General features: G+C 38.6%; 1 protein-coding gene across 2 annotated transcripts in view; it reads left to right on the top strand.

The window, feature by feature from the left end:
- ROCK2 (Rho associated coiled-coil containing protein kinase 2) overlaps window positions 1-15,846 on the top strand; it is a 99,240-nt gene that overhangs the window by 42,755 nt on the left and 40,639 nt on the right. For both annotated transcript variants that reach the window (XM_061989876.1, XM_061989877.1), the window contains exon 3: window positions 10,642-10,742. In XM_061989876.1, coding sequence (XP_061845860.1) covers window positions 10,642-10,742 — 101 coding nt within the window. The remainder of the gene's footprint in view (window positions 1-10,641; window positions 10,743-15,846) is intronic.

Here is a 15,846-nt window from a genome sequence, read left to right as displayed (position 1 = left end):
AGCAATTATTCCTCAGGAATTGATTACTCAAAATGTCAACATTGTATATACAGTCTTATTTAACAGAGAAGCTTTCCATTGATTTTAAAAACAAAATTACGGTACCTTAAAATCTGTTGGTGTGTCTTTGAGCCCAATGTAAATGTTTGTGATTCTCCCCAAATCAGGATCTTACAGATTATTGAGCCTATGAAAAGGGAACACTGTTAAACCAGAGCAGTCGTATTTTGTCTTTTTGAAGTGTTTTCTATCCATGTATAGAAAAACTTTTTTTTTTTTCTTCTATAAATAATGACTTATTTGCTTTAAAATGTAAGTTACAGTGAGTAAGCCTTCTTCAGACAGCTGTGCTTTGTAGTGAACTTATTTAGAGTTAGATTTATTTATTTAGTTATTAAAAAAGAGCTTCTGTATTGTATCTGTTGAGGTTACCACAGATGCAGTCTTATCAGCAACTCTTCCTTGATTCTTTACTGGCAAGAGCTATGTGTGTCTGTCCTCCATTGCTCCTCCTTGGAATATCCAGTCATGCTCCTCAGTTAACTGCTCCTCAGTTAAAGGGTGGCTGGAGTAGTCATTTGTGGTGAGTTCTTGTGTTTGGAATTCAGTGTTTCTCTCTGAGGTTTAGCACAGCCCAACAGCTGAACATACAGTTTTACAGTTGCTTGTAAAGTCTTATTTGGAGAAGCCACTGCAAATGGAATAAATAAGAAACAGCAGATCAAGAAGGAGAGGCATACCTTGGGATTTTTTCTTGGACTTCAAAGGAATTTAAACAGATATTTATGAAAAAAAAGATCAGGAACAGCATTGTAAGTAGTTTTGTTACCTTCAACTGTGCATGGATATGTAACGTGGGGGAAAAGCTCTGTCTGCAGCAAATGTGAAGGTGATGTAAAAAACAGTATTAATAATTTTAGAGCTATTCAGATTAATCTTTACATCACAATACTATTTTTGTAGTAGGACAACATTAGAAACCTTTTCCTAATCAGAAGTATCTTCTGCACTTTAAACAGAGCGACTGTGGGAAAACAATTTAACCTTGGGAGCGGTTTTTTGGCATTTTTTTTTCTGCAGCCCCTGAACATTTTCTGAAAGCTGTTGCTCCTTCTCTTTCTGTAGATTTTCTCTCATTGTTACAGTAAATATTATTAAGCATCTGCTGTTGTCTGCAGGCTACCAGCAATGGCACAAACCCCAGAATGCACTTTTGTTCACAATTTTTTTTGCTGCTTTTTTAAAAAAATCAAGTGATAGTTTACAGTTGAAATAGCCAGATACTAGTTGAAGAAAATTCAAAGATGTTACAAAAAAATTCACACAAGTTAACTTAGAATTTTCAGGGGTGCACTTCATCTTTACCTGTTGAACTTTAAAAAAAAACCATGTAGGAGCTGACTATTTTGTCCCATACATTGTGAGACTGGACATCTTTTTTAAGGATCACCCATTTTATACTTCCTGGGAGCGTATGAAAAATAATGTTGCATATCTTCTGTAATTTACACTTTAAAACAAAAAAATATATTCATGCCATGAAAATTTTGTAAACATTTGAAGCTGATAATAATTTGGCATAGCAACTGAAACAATCAATCCTACTACTAGGAATTTATTTTTCAAAGCCCTTTCCAAAACAGGAGTTTGTGTGGTTTGTTACGAACTGCATGGGGGAATCTAGTGGAATAAATGCAAAGAGTGGGGTGGTTGGTTTGTTAGTTTCTTTTTCTTAAAACTAATCAGGCAAAACAAAAGCAAAGACCAGTTTCTGATTTTTAATTTCTCTTCAGTGATCTTTGTGCCAGCACAAAGAGAGATGCTCAGGTGCAATAAAAAATGAGAGGACAATTGGGTTCCTACTGGCATTGCCATTTAATGTGATTTAAAGTTGCTGAAATCATAGATAATGTCTTTTTGGAAACTGTTGTGAGGGCAGCAACTGTCAGTGGAAAGGAAGAGCATATGTGTACATGCTGAAGCTTCTCACTACGTTGGACTTGGAAGAAGAGTTGGGAATTGTATTAATTTATGGAACAGTAAGTTGTCGCTCCCTTAGGTTAGGGAACAGCGAGTGCTGATCTCTTTTGATTTTTCTTAGCATCTGAAGAACTGTAGCAAATGCCTAGTGACAGACTGATTGGCAGCCTGTGTTGTAGGCCTGGAGCCTGCATCCCTCCTCAAGGCTTCCTGAGGCAACCATGGTGGGGTGGCAGGGCCATCTTCTGCATTAGCACTCTGCACTGCAGACTAAAGCAGCTGAGGTGGAGTTGTTGCTTATACTTCTTCGAATCAGTCATCAAAAATTGTGGAGAATTTTTTTTTCTACCATAATCCCAGGGGTTTGAATACACTTTACTTCAGACCTACTGCAACTCATTACTAATCAGGTTACTGTTTTATTAATAGCTTATTTTAATTTAGAAATGAAACAATGTACATCTCAGTGAGACACTAATTGATATTCAACTCATGTCATAGTTTCCAGCTAAAACTCAAATGTTTTAACTCATTTCACAAAGCTGTAATTTACTAATTACTCCAGACTATAGGAATTTGGTATATTCTAGTTCTGTGACCATTTTGCAGAAACATCCTCTTTACATGTTTAATATGCAAGAAACTTTCATATTGCCTGCTTTCCCATACTATTCTGATGTTTTACCACTTGCTCTGCAGCATTGAACCAAAGTAGAGCATGTATTTATTATGAGACACATAAGGATCTCGTATAATACCACGATTCTTTTTTAGTCTTCTGTATTGTTTTAATCTACTGTTAGGATTCAGTTCAAATTGCTGCTTTTTTGGAGTATTCATGGAACAGGAAAACATGACCTAATATTTAATTCCCAAAACAATGAGAGGAATCTCATAGTCCTCTGATAGCAAAAACTAGCTTACTTATTTTTAGAAAAGAAGATTGAGCTTTCCAGCATGGGTTTGGTGTAAACAAGTCTTTCACGGTCTTTTGTTTTCTCTTCTATCATTTAGACTATGACAACACGCTGAGTAAATTCTTCCCAGTCACTTTTCCTGCCATTTGAGATTTGACAAGTGTTGAATAACGTCTTAGTGGCTTGTGCCTTTTTTAGCGGTTCCACCTCCAGTCACTACATAGCCTGTTAGCTGCTGTAACTTCCGTGAGCAGAAAGTGAAAGAATTAAGCAACAGCCTTAAGCAAGTTAAAAATATGTAATAATCTTATAATCAAGAACAGAAGGGCAGGAAGAATGGATTTTGAGGAAGTCCAAACAGCATCACAGGGAGTGGTGCCATCAACAGGCCTGGTACAGTCCAGAAGCCTTGACTCCCTGAATGGATCACTGGCTTCCTGTGTGTTACCCAGAATCACTCAAAAGTTGGAAACCTCTGTTGGTTAAAATGGTTTGGTGATATTTTGGAGGTTGGCAAACATTTAGAGTATTATGGCAATGGATGTATTTACAGTAGAAGGAACTTTCCGTATAGGTATGTCACTCATGCAGCAACTTTGCCAACCCTCTGAATAAACTTCCTATAAAGCTACTTTTCCATTTTTCTCTCCAAGCAGATGCTGCTTAGGTAGAAGATCGAGCTGTTAAGATTAACTTCTTCCAAAAGTAACAGTTCTGATTCCTTTGCTTCAGTTGCTTGAAGTTGCTGGATCATGTGCCATCCATGCAGTTACCAAAACAAATTCATCATCTGGTATGGTGTTGACTGTCATTCCCTGTGCGCCATACTTCTTGCCGGTGACAGAGATGAAATGTCAGATGCTGAGAAATTTAGTACACTGTAGAATTTACGCTGAGTTAAAGAACTAATTGCCTCTCTGGTTTTCTCTTGACTTCTTTAAGCCAACTTCTTGTTTTTGGAGTTAACCCCACTCAGGTCTTTGGAGTTGCCTCAGCAGGTTAGGTTAGGTTAGGCTCCTGTTCCATTCTTAGTGATATTGTTCTGCTAAGAGTAGCAGTGGGAGAGGTATCACATAAGCAACTTTTCCCAAGCAGAGCATGAATTAGAGCCACAGTGTTTAAGGCAGAATGTCTGAAATGTACAAATGAGTTACATGTTGGTGTTATTAACTACTTCTCCGTTTGGGTACTAGGTGGATAAAAAAGCAATTCAGTTCTGCCATCAGGCTGACTTTCCGTAAATTGGGGATATATCTCTGAAAGTCGGGGGACTGCTGCTTTCTGTTTGCATTAACTTCTGTTCCTTTGTTCCATGCCAGACACAATACTTATGTCGCCCTTTTTTTTCTCTGGAAACTCTACGCCTTCTCATTTCTGCTGTTGCTGCAAGGTCTCCATCAGTGTCTTGTTCCTCACACACCTTTGACCAGATACTCTGTATGCACTGCTAAGTACTTCAGTCTTTCTGTTGTGCTTTCTGTTTGGTTTTGGGCGGGTGTGGGATTACAGCACTTCCTGGCTGTACTTTAGTTTAACTTCTGGCTAGATTTTTGCCTAAGGCAGCAAATTTTGACTTCATGTATGCCATAGCAGCACTCATTGACTGTGTCTGCTCTGTGGGGATAAAATTGCTCTCCCTTACATTTTTATTTCACATATATTCATGTGCTAGAACTGTATCATACATGTTCTTTTTTAACTTAAAAAAAAAATAATGTGGATATGAACATTGCTTCTTTACCTTAAAGAGCAAAAAAGCTTGGTTTTCTCTTCTTCCCACCCCTCTTTTTTTTTTCTAGTCAGATATTTATTCCGTTTTCACAAGCCCTTGTAACCTTCAGCTACATTCTTGCTGCCAGCTGTCAGTGGCTGATTCGAACACTCTGCCCTTTCAGAAAGTGAAGCTTCATTTGTTTAAAGGTTATAGTGCCATTTTGAAGTAGTAAATCAAAAGCTGTCTTTAAACACTTTTGCTATCCAGCATTCCTGGTCCTTCCTGTGTTGAAGAAGAAACCTGAGTCATAGGTGATGACAGTCTCATATTTTAGGACTTTTATTCAAATGTCATAATATTTTTATAAGGTTCCATTATATTCTGGAGCTGTGGAGTCTATCTGATGTCTTCCTTTAAACCCGACATTTCTCTTTTGCTGGGCTTTGTGTGAATTCATGAGGCTGTGAGATACATTCTGTGTACAAATGTACAAATGTGTGAAACTTTCTCAAAATACAGTCCCGTACTAAAGGGGTAGTGTTGGAAAGGTCTCCTGCACCTTGAATTAGATCATGTTAGGTGATACATGAACTAAATCATGTGATCCAGCATGTTGGCAATTGGGACTTTGCTTCAGGGTTTCTCTGAGCTTGCCTTCTTGCAGCCAGTTTTTTGTTTCAGATTAGTTCCATGCCTGATTATCTGTTTCATATCTCTTAAATTTTGTGACAAAATAGACAATAACTATAACTGACACTTCCACAACACCTGCATCCTTAGGTGATTATTATTATTTTTAACTAAGATTATTAGATCTTTGTTAAAGGAGTTAAGAAGAGCAATCTTGTTGCTCTATATGGCTTCCTGAGGAGTGCAAGTGGAGAGAGAGATGCTGATTTCTTCTCCCTGGTATCCAGTGACAGGATGCATGGAAATGGTTCAAATCTGCATCAGAGGAGATTCAGACTGGACATTAGAAAGCATGTATTTACTGAAAAGATGGTCAAACACTGGAACAGGCTTCCGGTAGAGATATTTGTTGCCCCAAGCCTGTCAGTGTTTAATGGGCATTTGGTCAATGCCCTTAGTAACATTGTGTAAATTTTGGTCAGCCCTGAGGTAGTCAGGCAGTCAGACTACATGATTGTTGCAGGTCCCTTCCAACTGAAATAGTCTATTCTGTTCTATTCTGTCCTGTTCATCTTTTGGTAGAGCAAGTAGGATTGCTCCATCCTTGTCACTTCACAGGGAGGATAAAACTGGTAACTCCTCATTTGATGTCTCATACATGAGTTGTATTAACTGTGAATTTCTGACCAATAATGGAGCTATGTGAAGCTACACTCTGCTTTTTCAAAGTGTTTAAATCCCTGACATCTCATCTCACACATCTGAAAACATTTGAACCATCCCAGAAACTTTTGAAAATAAATTTATGGGATTCTGCTTCTGTGTGAGATATAGCATTGTGATCAAACATGTAATTGCATGTTCTAGCTGACCTGAAATTTGTTGATACTCATTCTCTGCTTTGTTTTCCCTGGATTTGCATTTGTCCTCCTTGTCTTGTGCTAAAGCTTCTGATCTGCAATTAAGTAAGTTTCCATGCGCAGTCTTCTCACACTGCAAAATTGGTTCACATCATGAACAAAATGTTCAATGTTTTGGAACATCTTTCATACAAGGAAAAGCTGCGGGAACTGGGGCTGTTTAGTCTGGAGAAGAGGAGATTGAGGGGAGATCTTATTAACATTTATAAATATCTAAAGGGTGGGTGTCAGGAGGTTGGGACATCCCTCTTTTCTCTAGTAGATAGTAACAGGACAAGGGCTAATGGGATGAAGCTGGAACACAAAAAGTTCCACTTAAATATAAGAAAAGGCTATTTCACTGTGAGGGTGATGGAGCTGTGGAACAGACTGCCCAGAGGGGTTGTGGAGTCATCTTCCTTGAAGGTCTTCAGGACCTGCCTGGACATGTTCCTATGTGACCTGATCTAAGTGAACCTGCTTCTGCAGGGGGGTTAGACCAGATGATCTCTAAAGGTCCCTTCCAACCCCTACCATTCTATGATTCTATGAAAATAATAAACTTGGTGTGGGTGAAGCAGTGTTGCTGTCCTATGCTTCCTGTCTCCGTTTTTATGATTCAGAAAGCAACCTCAGAATTCTCTCAACTCCTTTTCCTTTTCACAATTACTATTACTTCACAGTCTTATTGGTACACTGAATTGTCTGCTTTTCAGGTTTTAGTTGCTTCTGTCCTTACAACTTTACTAACAAGACTCTTTTCCTTCATTACAAACTTTTTTTTATCCCTTTAAATCTCTCCCTATCCCCCCTAATCTTTTCCTCAGAAGAACTTTTTAGTTTCATTTTTGTATTTGACAGGTTAGGAAAGGCCTCTGGAGGTCATCTGGTCCAGGTCTCTGCTCCATGACAAACCACTTTTGATGTTAGATGAGGTAGTTTAGGTCCTTGTGCAGGTAAATTTTGAAAATTTCCAGAGATGAAGGTTTTTCAGTAGGATTTCCGGTATTCCAGTTTTTCCTTCCACTTTGCATCTCTTAGAAGTAAAACCTCCCTTCAACTTCTCTTGAAGCCAACGATTCAGTCACCCCTCAAATGAACAGTTCCAGATACCAGCTTCTATATAAGCATCATGTGGTCTCATCCTCTAAGCATCTTGGTGGAATTCTGTGGAGCTAGGGAACGTTTTTGATCTTTTTCTTTTGCTGAGGAGCCTAAACCTAGGTACAACATTCCAGATGTGGTCTCATGTGTGACAGAGGGCAACAATCACTTCCCTCGACCTGCTGGCTATGCAGTTACCAATGCAGCTACTGCAAAGGCTTGCTGCTTGTTCCTCTTTGATCATCGTCTTGTCACCAAGACTCTTGGGTCCCCTTTCTCAAGGTGCCTTCTAGCAGGTGGGAGCCACCCTATACTGAGTGTCCTTTTGTACTCTGTACAGGATTCTACATTTGCCTTTGTTCAGCTTTGTAAGGTTTCTGTCATTTACCCATCCTGTCTGGGTCCCTCTAGGGAGCAGCCCTGCCCTCCTGTGTTTCAGTTTTGAGCTTTGTACTACTGACCATGACTCCAGCAAGTTTTCCACCCACCTTGTAATTTCACAGTGCAATCCATGTCAGCCTGATTTGGCTACAAAGCTACTTTCAGGTGTTGTGAATGTCATGCTACAATCAGGAAAGGAGAGGTGTACTTCTCTCCTCTTGCCCACCAAGACAGAAATGTCATCATGGAAGGCAGTCAAACAATTTGTCCTTTTTAGATCTATTCTGGCAGTTGCCATCCTTTCTTTTCCATAAAGTGCTTGCAAGTAGATTCCAGAAGGATGTGTTCCATGATCATTGTGGGAAGTGAGATTAGATTGCTGTCCTAGCCTGTACATTTCTGGGTCCTCCTTGTTGCCTTTGTAGAAGATGGACTTGATTTTTGACCTTTACTAGTCATCAGGAGCCTTCACCTTTCAAAGGTGATAGACAACAGCCTGGTAATGACACTAACTGTCTCCTTCAGCATACAGTCATTGTCTGATGGCTTGATATATATCATTTGCTTTATTGATCTTTAACTCTGACTTCCTCTATTGCAATACTTTACCACCCCACAGTCTACTGTTAGTTTCAGGGAACTGGGAGGCCTGTGTGCAGAGCTTGCCAGTGATGTCTGAGGCAAAATAGACACCAAGTACCTTGATTTTCTCCATGTCCTTTTGCACTACATCCCCTACCCCAATGAGAGCAGCAGGCCCACATTTGCCTCATTCTTTCTTTTATTGCCAATGTATTTTTAAAGGCTCTTGTTTCCCTTTGTAACCTTGGCTAGTTTCAGTTCCATCTGTGCATGGTTTTCCCAATTCCATCCTTATATGCTTGGGAGACTCCTGCTGGGTAGCCCATCCCAGCTTCCATGTTCCAAACCTTTGCTTTTTGTGCTTGGGTTGAGGCAGAGGTTGCCCATTAGCCACACTGGCTGTCTACTATGCCTGCTTGATTTCTAGCTAACTAGAACAAACTGTTCTTGTGCAATGAATATGTCATCTTTGAAGATCAACCCACTCTTCTACCCTCCACAGCAGCTTCCCACAGGATCCTGCCTGTGAGTACCCTGAACAATCTGTAGCCTGTTCTCCTGAAGTCCAAGATCTGCTGTTTTCCTTCCTTGATTCTCTCACGGTCTTAAATCTCACCATCTCATGGTTGCTTCAGCCAAGGTTGTGATAGACTGTCATCCCTGACCAATTCTTTCTTCTTTTTGAGCAATAGATCAGAGTGCCTCTGTGATTGATCTTGTTTCTCACTTGAGTCAAAAGAACTGTTCTTAATGGTCAGACATCTCCAGGATTGCTTGTAGCCTGCCAGGTTGCTCTTTAGGAATATGTAGGAATGGATAAACTATTTACTACGTGTTCATTATCGTTAACTCTCCATTGACAATGTTGTCTTTAATATCATACTGAATTAACAGTATCTTCCCAATGGCTTCTGCCATTTGTCTCTCCTCAAGGCGGGCGGGCTTCTCTCTGGTTCTCCCTGCTCCTCCGCAGGGTCCATTACAGTCTGGGCAGCCCTGCATGGGCCACTCTGACTTGTGTTCATACTGAGGGCTGCAGCTCCTCTCTGCCACTCGTGTATCTCTGGGGCCCGCAGGCTCTCCAGCACGGCCTGTGTGTCCTGCCTATCCAGACACACTCACACGGAGCTACTGGTGGCTCTCAGTCCTGGCATGGGTTGCAGAGGTGTACCCCTGCGTTCTTGCCACAAGTTGGAGAGGGGTCTCCGATCTGGCGCTCCTCCTTCCTTCCTCCTCTGACTGTGGGGTCCACATGGTCATCTCCATCTTGTACCACTCCTACACCTCCTCTTCCGGCTCATATTTCCCTTCTTAAATAGTGATGGCAGAGGTGCCAGATTGCCCCAGCTGGGCTGGAGGTGGGTCCACCTCAGAGCTGGGCATATTTCAGGACTGCTCACTGGAGCAGCACAGCAGCTCCTTCCCCACTGTTACCAAGTAAGAAGTGCCTTCACACAAACCCATGACAGGTCTAGCCAACCTGTTTAGCTTTGTAAAGATTACCTCCAGTATTATGGATTCCATTTGTTGCTCCCATTATCTTTTGCCCTTGTAATAAGAATACATTTTTAAAATGCATTTAGCCAGGAATGCATTCACTAGCATGCTGCATTTACAAAATTGAAGAGTCTAGGATAGGACCTCGCATGTTTTTAGAATTTGACAGAGATCAGTATTTCATTAGTTTCCTTTACAGATTCCCCCAACTGCCAACAAGAAAAATACCGAGACAGAGCTATCTACAGAATGTTGCACCACAGCATACTCATGCACTGTATACCTAACTTTAAAAATGTAGAGCTACACATGCAGTGAACATTAAAAAGCACCTTGAGATGGCTGGTAGTTACACAGATCTACATAAACTTGAATTAGTATTTGATATGGAATGAATGAGTGGATCTAAAGTCATATCCTTGCATGATCTGACATTGTATGCTAAGGTTACTGAGTTATATTCCTCATCCTTTAACTTCTGTTGAACCCTCCAGGTGTGTAGGAGCACATTGCACCTGCAGTGCTTTTGTGTGTACCAGGTGCTTCACAGTCTCGCATTATCAGTGGAGTGTCAGTGAATCTTGGCGGCACAGTGGGTGGTAACAAATAATTGTCTGAAAAATTAAAGATAAGCATCTCTGGTTCTTTTCCTTACCAGAGTCTTCCTGTAAGCTTGTGAATGATTATTAGAGGTGTGACATCAGAGTCAGCAAAGTCCAAAAGATACGTCAATTGTTACAGCTAAAAGTGGGTGGTTAATGGTTTCCAAAGAGTAATGAAAGGAAATATTAATCGTGACTAGAGATTACAAGAATTGCCAAGAAGGCTCTAAATGTTTAAATTAAAAATAGCTTATTTTGACTCTAAATGAAAGATGTTAGAGAAAATTCTTGTATTCTGTTAATATCTGCATTATCACAACTTTGATTTGTTTTAGATGAGAAGATTGTGGAAAAAATCCGAGCTTTACAAATGAAGGCTGAAGACTACGATGTTGTTAAGGTGATTGGAAGAGGGGCTTTTGGAGAAGTGCAGCTGGTAAGAATGTAATGATTTAATGATTAGACACATTTACAGCAGTAGATAAAACCTTCCCCAGCCTTGTTTGCTTTATATGTAAGTTGCATTCTTATAAAGCATAATTGTAGTTTTCACTGTATTGTGAAGTCTGTGCATAGAAAACAATACATCCAAGTTCAAAACATGATAGATTGGGAGGGACTTGGGAAAAACTATGATATCTTTTGATCACAATGGAGAAGCAGTTCAGGTAATCCTGATTTTTTGTTTTGGGCTGTAAGCATCACTGTATAATAATATCTGAAACTTTTCTGTGAAAGAGCAAGCTAATAAAGCAAAACCAGTATTTTCTTTTGCCCTTAGAATTGTGATGCTTGCATTTAACTGGTCTGACTCATAAGATTTTTTTAAAACACTTTTCACTCAATGTTGTATTCTATATAATATCTTAAATAAGAATAGACTTACTTTTTAAATTTGTATTGCAGAGAATTTTTTTTTTTTAAAAAAGAATCAAGATTTAAAAAATTACTTAGTATATCATGCATAGTCTGCTTTTCATTCACCTGTGATTTTTCCTGGACTTCCAAGTCATCCTGAGAGCATTATGTATAAGATGTGTAAATTTTGAAATAAGCTATGGATGTAAGCACTAAATAGAAGCTGAGACTACAGAGACCAGGGACAAGTTATCGTGGGCTAACAGATAACTCTGCACCAGCTGATCCATGACAATTTTCTGTGTAAGCATTTTTAGAGGAACAGAGAAATGAAACAAGTCAATGGAAAAGTGAGCAGCTAATTTGCAGCAATTGAAGCATGTTATCTTGTTACCACAATGTAACAAAAATTACCCTTTTGCTTATGGATTTTAACGTGGAACTGACATTTTACTCTTCTGTACTAATTTCACACTAAGAAGCTGGGAAAAACATGTAGTAGCGTAAAGCAATTTCAGAAAATACAAAGATGTTTTGGAATTTTGTTGAGAAAAGGTGGAGTTTTGTCAAGAATGTGGCAGTTCTTAGCTCTGAAGAGGTTATAGGAGGTATACTGTGTATAATGGCAATAAACTTGTTATCCATATATGAAATTGTCTGTTCCATATTAGTGCTAGTGAAGTAGGTTGTAACTGGTGAGAAAAGCCCTGTGACTAGCCTAACACTGTGACTCATGGCTAGTTTGCAAATTTAGATGTAACTCGTGGCAATTAGTAAGATTTAATCAGCAATTTTTATTAATTTATTTTTTTAAGGCAACTTCATCCAAGTGTGGCAACACAGGAATGTAGCTCCTTTTTCCTTTCTGGGTCATTTGCACTTCACTTTTATCTAGAAGAATTTATGAAGTATGGAGAGGAGTATTTCTAAAAAATAACCATTTTTGAGCGGGACTTAGAAGAATTAATATGTGTATTTATATGCTTTTCTGTCCTTGCTGGCAAGAGATTAAAAGCAAAACCAAATCTTTATCAGAACCTTACTTATTTAAGAAGTGACTGTTGCAGGGAGCTTTGTAAGCAAGTAGTCTACTCTTTGTTCACTTAATTGTCATTATATATATGTCCAATTACAGTATCTAATAGACATTCTCCTTTTTCATGCACTTGCATGGGAAGTCAGTGAACATTCAAGTTGTAAGGAGCAGGCCCTTGTCCTCTGAGGGGGAGGTAAAAAAGAGAAGATCTTGATAATGGAAGTTGTGTGTTTTTGGCTGTCACACCAATATATTTTCTGGAAGCATTTAGAGAATTTTACTTCTTGATGCACTTCAAAAGTCAAAATACATGATTTTTATCTGTTTTTTGTTTATCTGTTTTGGCGTTTTCAAAATATTTTTCTTTTTCTTTTTAATTTCAAATGTAAGCTCATAGTTGGTTCTGACTTAGAATGCAAAGTTTTTCTTAAGCCTCTGAGTCATACATAATTTCTGTTCTAAAGTAGAGACAATTTTTTACAGTGCATGTACTGCAGTTTGGGGAATCAGAAGACAAACTACTTCTCATTTGCCTCACCATTATAATGTAATTGTAAACTTTGTAGTAACTTTGTCATATAATAATGGGGTTTGGTATCTTGTTGCTGTGACGGGTTTTTTTATTCTTTAAGCCCTTCAAGCTCTCAAATTAAAAAAAGCTAAGAATTCTTGGTACTGAAAAGGAACCTCTGTGTATTCATATAGAGCCTCTTCTGTACTTGATGCCAATTTAAAAGAGCACTCTTTTCTTGGAATGTAAAAATATAAGTAGAAATAATCCTGTTTTGAAATCTTAGAGCTAAAAAGTAGTGGGTTAATAAATACAACTGTAGAGCTGAACTAATATTAGCTGGTGATGAGGGCATACATACCTAGTTTTTTGCCTCACAAGGTATGATACAAGTTTAAACTGTTGAGCTAAGCTACGTCTATTTCTGTTTCATTCAAAATGTTAAGATCACAGTTGCAGATGATGGATTTGCAGTAATCAAAATATTTTGCAAAACATTATGTGATCAAAATAGAAATTTACTTCAGTGGGGGCTGAATGCAGAAAGAACCATAAATAAAACATGATCAAGTACATGGGTTAAATTTGTGAATGTCATGTTATAGGTGTGTGCCATTGTGCTTAAATATTTGTAGCACAAATATTTATTAAGTATTTGGAATACTTAATATAACAAGCCAACTCAAATGGGTATGGGGTATGGTACTAGACAGCATAATGTAGTGAGGTATGACCTCCTTTGTTTGATTTCCTCCCCACCCCCAGCCAAGAAGTGGTGTAGAAGTATTGTCATTCCAGATTCTAGCAAGAGAGAACACATTCTGTACTATTGTATCTCACAGATAGATTTTTTTTTTAAAAGCTTCGCTTTAACAGTTTTCCTCTCCTCAAAAAAATTAAAAAGTTCAATCCAGACTCTGGTCTTGAGCATCTGACTTTGGTGGAAAAATAATTTCCTTATAACTCCGGAAGTATTAAACTCCACTGTTGAGTTTAGGCCTCTGGCTTTGCTGGGTCTGTAGTGGTGAAGAAAGCTAAGAAAATAATTGCCATCTGCCAGATTCGGTGCTTCTCTTATGCAGTGCCATGAATAAAAGTGACTGGTGTCTAGCTCAGACAGAAAAATTGAATTATGGTGCTTCATATGTTACTTGTGGTTTATGGAGAAATATTAATTTAGGAAAGCACATCCTGAGTACCTCTCGTTTGTTTTCACTTGAGGAAAAATCCTCTTGATTTGAAATCAAAACATACCCTTAGTTCCTTCTCTCAGGTTTAATCACAAAGTATTGTAGCATTACAGTGATATAGCAGACTGACTTGATCACACATTGGAATAAAAAGACTAAAGCAAGGCCAACTCTTTCATGTATTTGGGTTGTAAAGCATGGTCTGGGCGACAGTCTTTACTATGTCATTTTTTTTTGTTACAAACCAGCAGTTGTCATGGCCTGTATAAACAGGTGCTGATATAGTTGTTTCCATTAAGTGATTTGTTTATTAGGTTTAGTTCCCCAGCCACAGTTCCTTTCACAACTCCACTCCAGAATCTTCATTTTCTTTTATGATAAAAAGGGATGGTACTGTTATCAATACTCTGTACCAATTATGGTAATTCGAAATGGATACATTATTTTCTTTGCAAATAGATTGTCTTCTGATATGAATACTGTAGAACTTACGGATGCATTTTGTATGTGTTTGCTTCATCATCCTAAGACTTTCAAGAAAGTAGAGGAAAATCTTAATTTCTTAATGCATTTTCATAAGTTAAGCGAGGCCATGTTACTAAGTGCTGATGGCATGAAGGGATTTTCCTACCTATTTTGACAGATACTCTGGTAAGCTTCAGTTTAAATTTTGCATTTCATTTAAGCAGTCGGGAGAAACTGAAGCATCGTGACAGTTTAATACATGAATAATCTGCTATATGAGCCAGTATAAGTATGTACAAATATAGCTCTGGATGAAGATCACAGTGTCTAGCCGCTATATAGGTTGTCTCCAGGAGCTGTGGTGGTGATATAAGGAGTAATATCACTAGCAGGTTTGTTCACCTGTAAGGCATGCCAAGACACACTCTGTCTTTGGGTGTGCCAGTATGCTTTGGTTCCTTGATTTTTATTTTTTTTTTACAGAGAATTAACCTATCTCGAAATTTTCTCAAGAAATCATTTAGCCAGCTAATAAACTATTGGCAGTACTTAGTGCAGAGGCTCTCATTTCTGGTCCCCCTACCCATATTTACATTCCTTCTCCTACACTTGAGCTTGCTTCAAGCTGTGCTGACTTTTCAATATTTCTTTTTTATCCCAAGTAGTGGGAGACAACTATTCTTGTAAATGAAGGCAGCTATGCTAACTACACCCAGGCAAGAGTACACAATTTAGGAATTGTAAACTATGAATACATTGCTTTACATGAGCTTTCACAGAGAAAGCATCTTGAGTTAAATAGTATCTTTTTGAGGTTGCTGATCTCTGTGTTCCTTCTGGTTTTGAGCAGGATTGCAAAAGCTCTGCTTCATTGGGTATAGTTTGTGGTGTACCACCAAGGTTTCGTAAATAATCCCACGTGGGAACAGTAAATGGGAAGGAAGTAGTTTTCAAAACCCTTTTTCAGGACATCTTCACTAGCTGGTTAGTTGTCAATGTCTTAAAATATACTAGGATATAGAGTTAATACATGTAGATAAGTTTCTGTTCCAAATGTTTCTTCGGAGTCTTTTTGATCTAGCTATATGGAAGGTTGTTTGGTTAATGTTAAACTATGCAAGACACTAATCCTGAAACTTTGGACCTGTGTCTTGAGAGCAAAAAGCCCCAAATTCAAGAACGGTAAGTTCATGAATAATCCTGTTTCTGTTCATGTTCTCACTCTTTCCAAGACTTCCCCACCACACCTGATGCTTCTTCTATTTCTGGAGATCATTCCTGACGTTTTCAGCACCATGAATGTTTACAGGTCCTCAGAAACAGGAGACTAATGCTCCCAGATTTGTAGACCAAATCTGTGCCTTTCTGAGGCTTTCTACTGCAGTCATAATGGACCTGAAATATTTAAAACTGTTAAAAAAAAGAACCTACTAAACATTCTTCCAAGTAGCATAATTAAACTCAGACATTGTGTAAAACT

This window comes from Colius striatus, chromosome 2, assembly GCF_028858725.1.
Source record: "Colius striatus isolate bColStr4 chromosome 2, bColStr4.1.hap1, whole genome shotgun sequence".
Classification (NCBI taxonomy): domain Eukaryota; kingdom Metazoa; phylum Chordata; class Aves; order Coliiformes; family Coliidae; genus Colius; species Colius striatus.
This window is presented reverse-complemented; position numbering and strand designations above follow the sequence as displayed.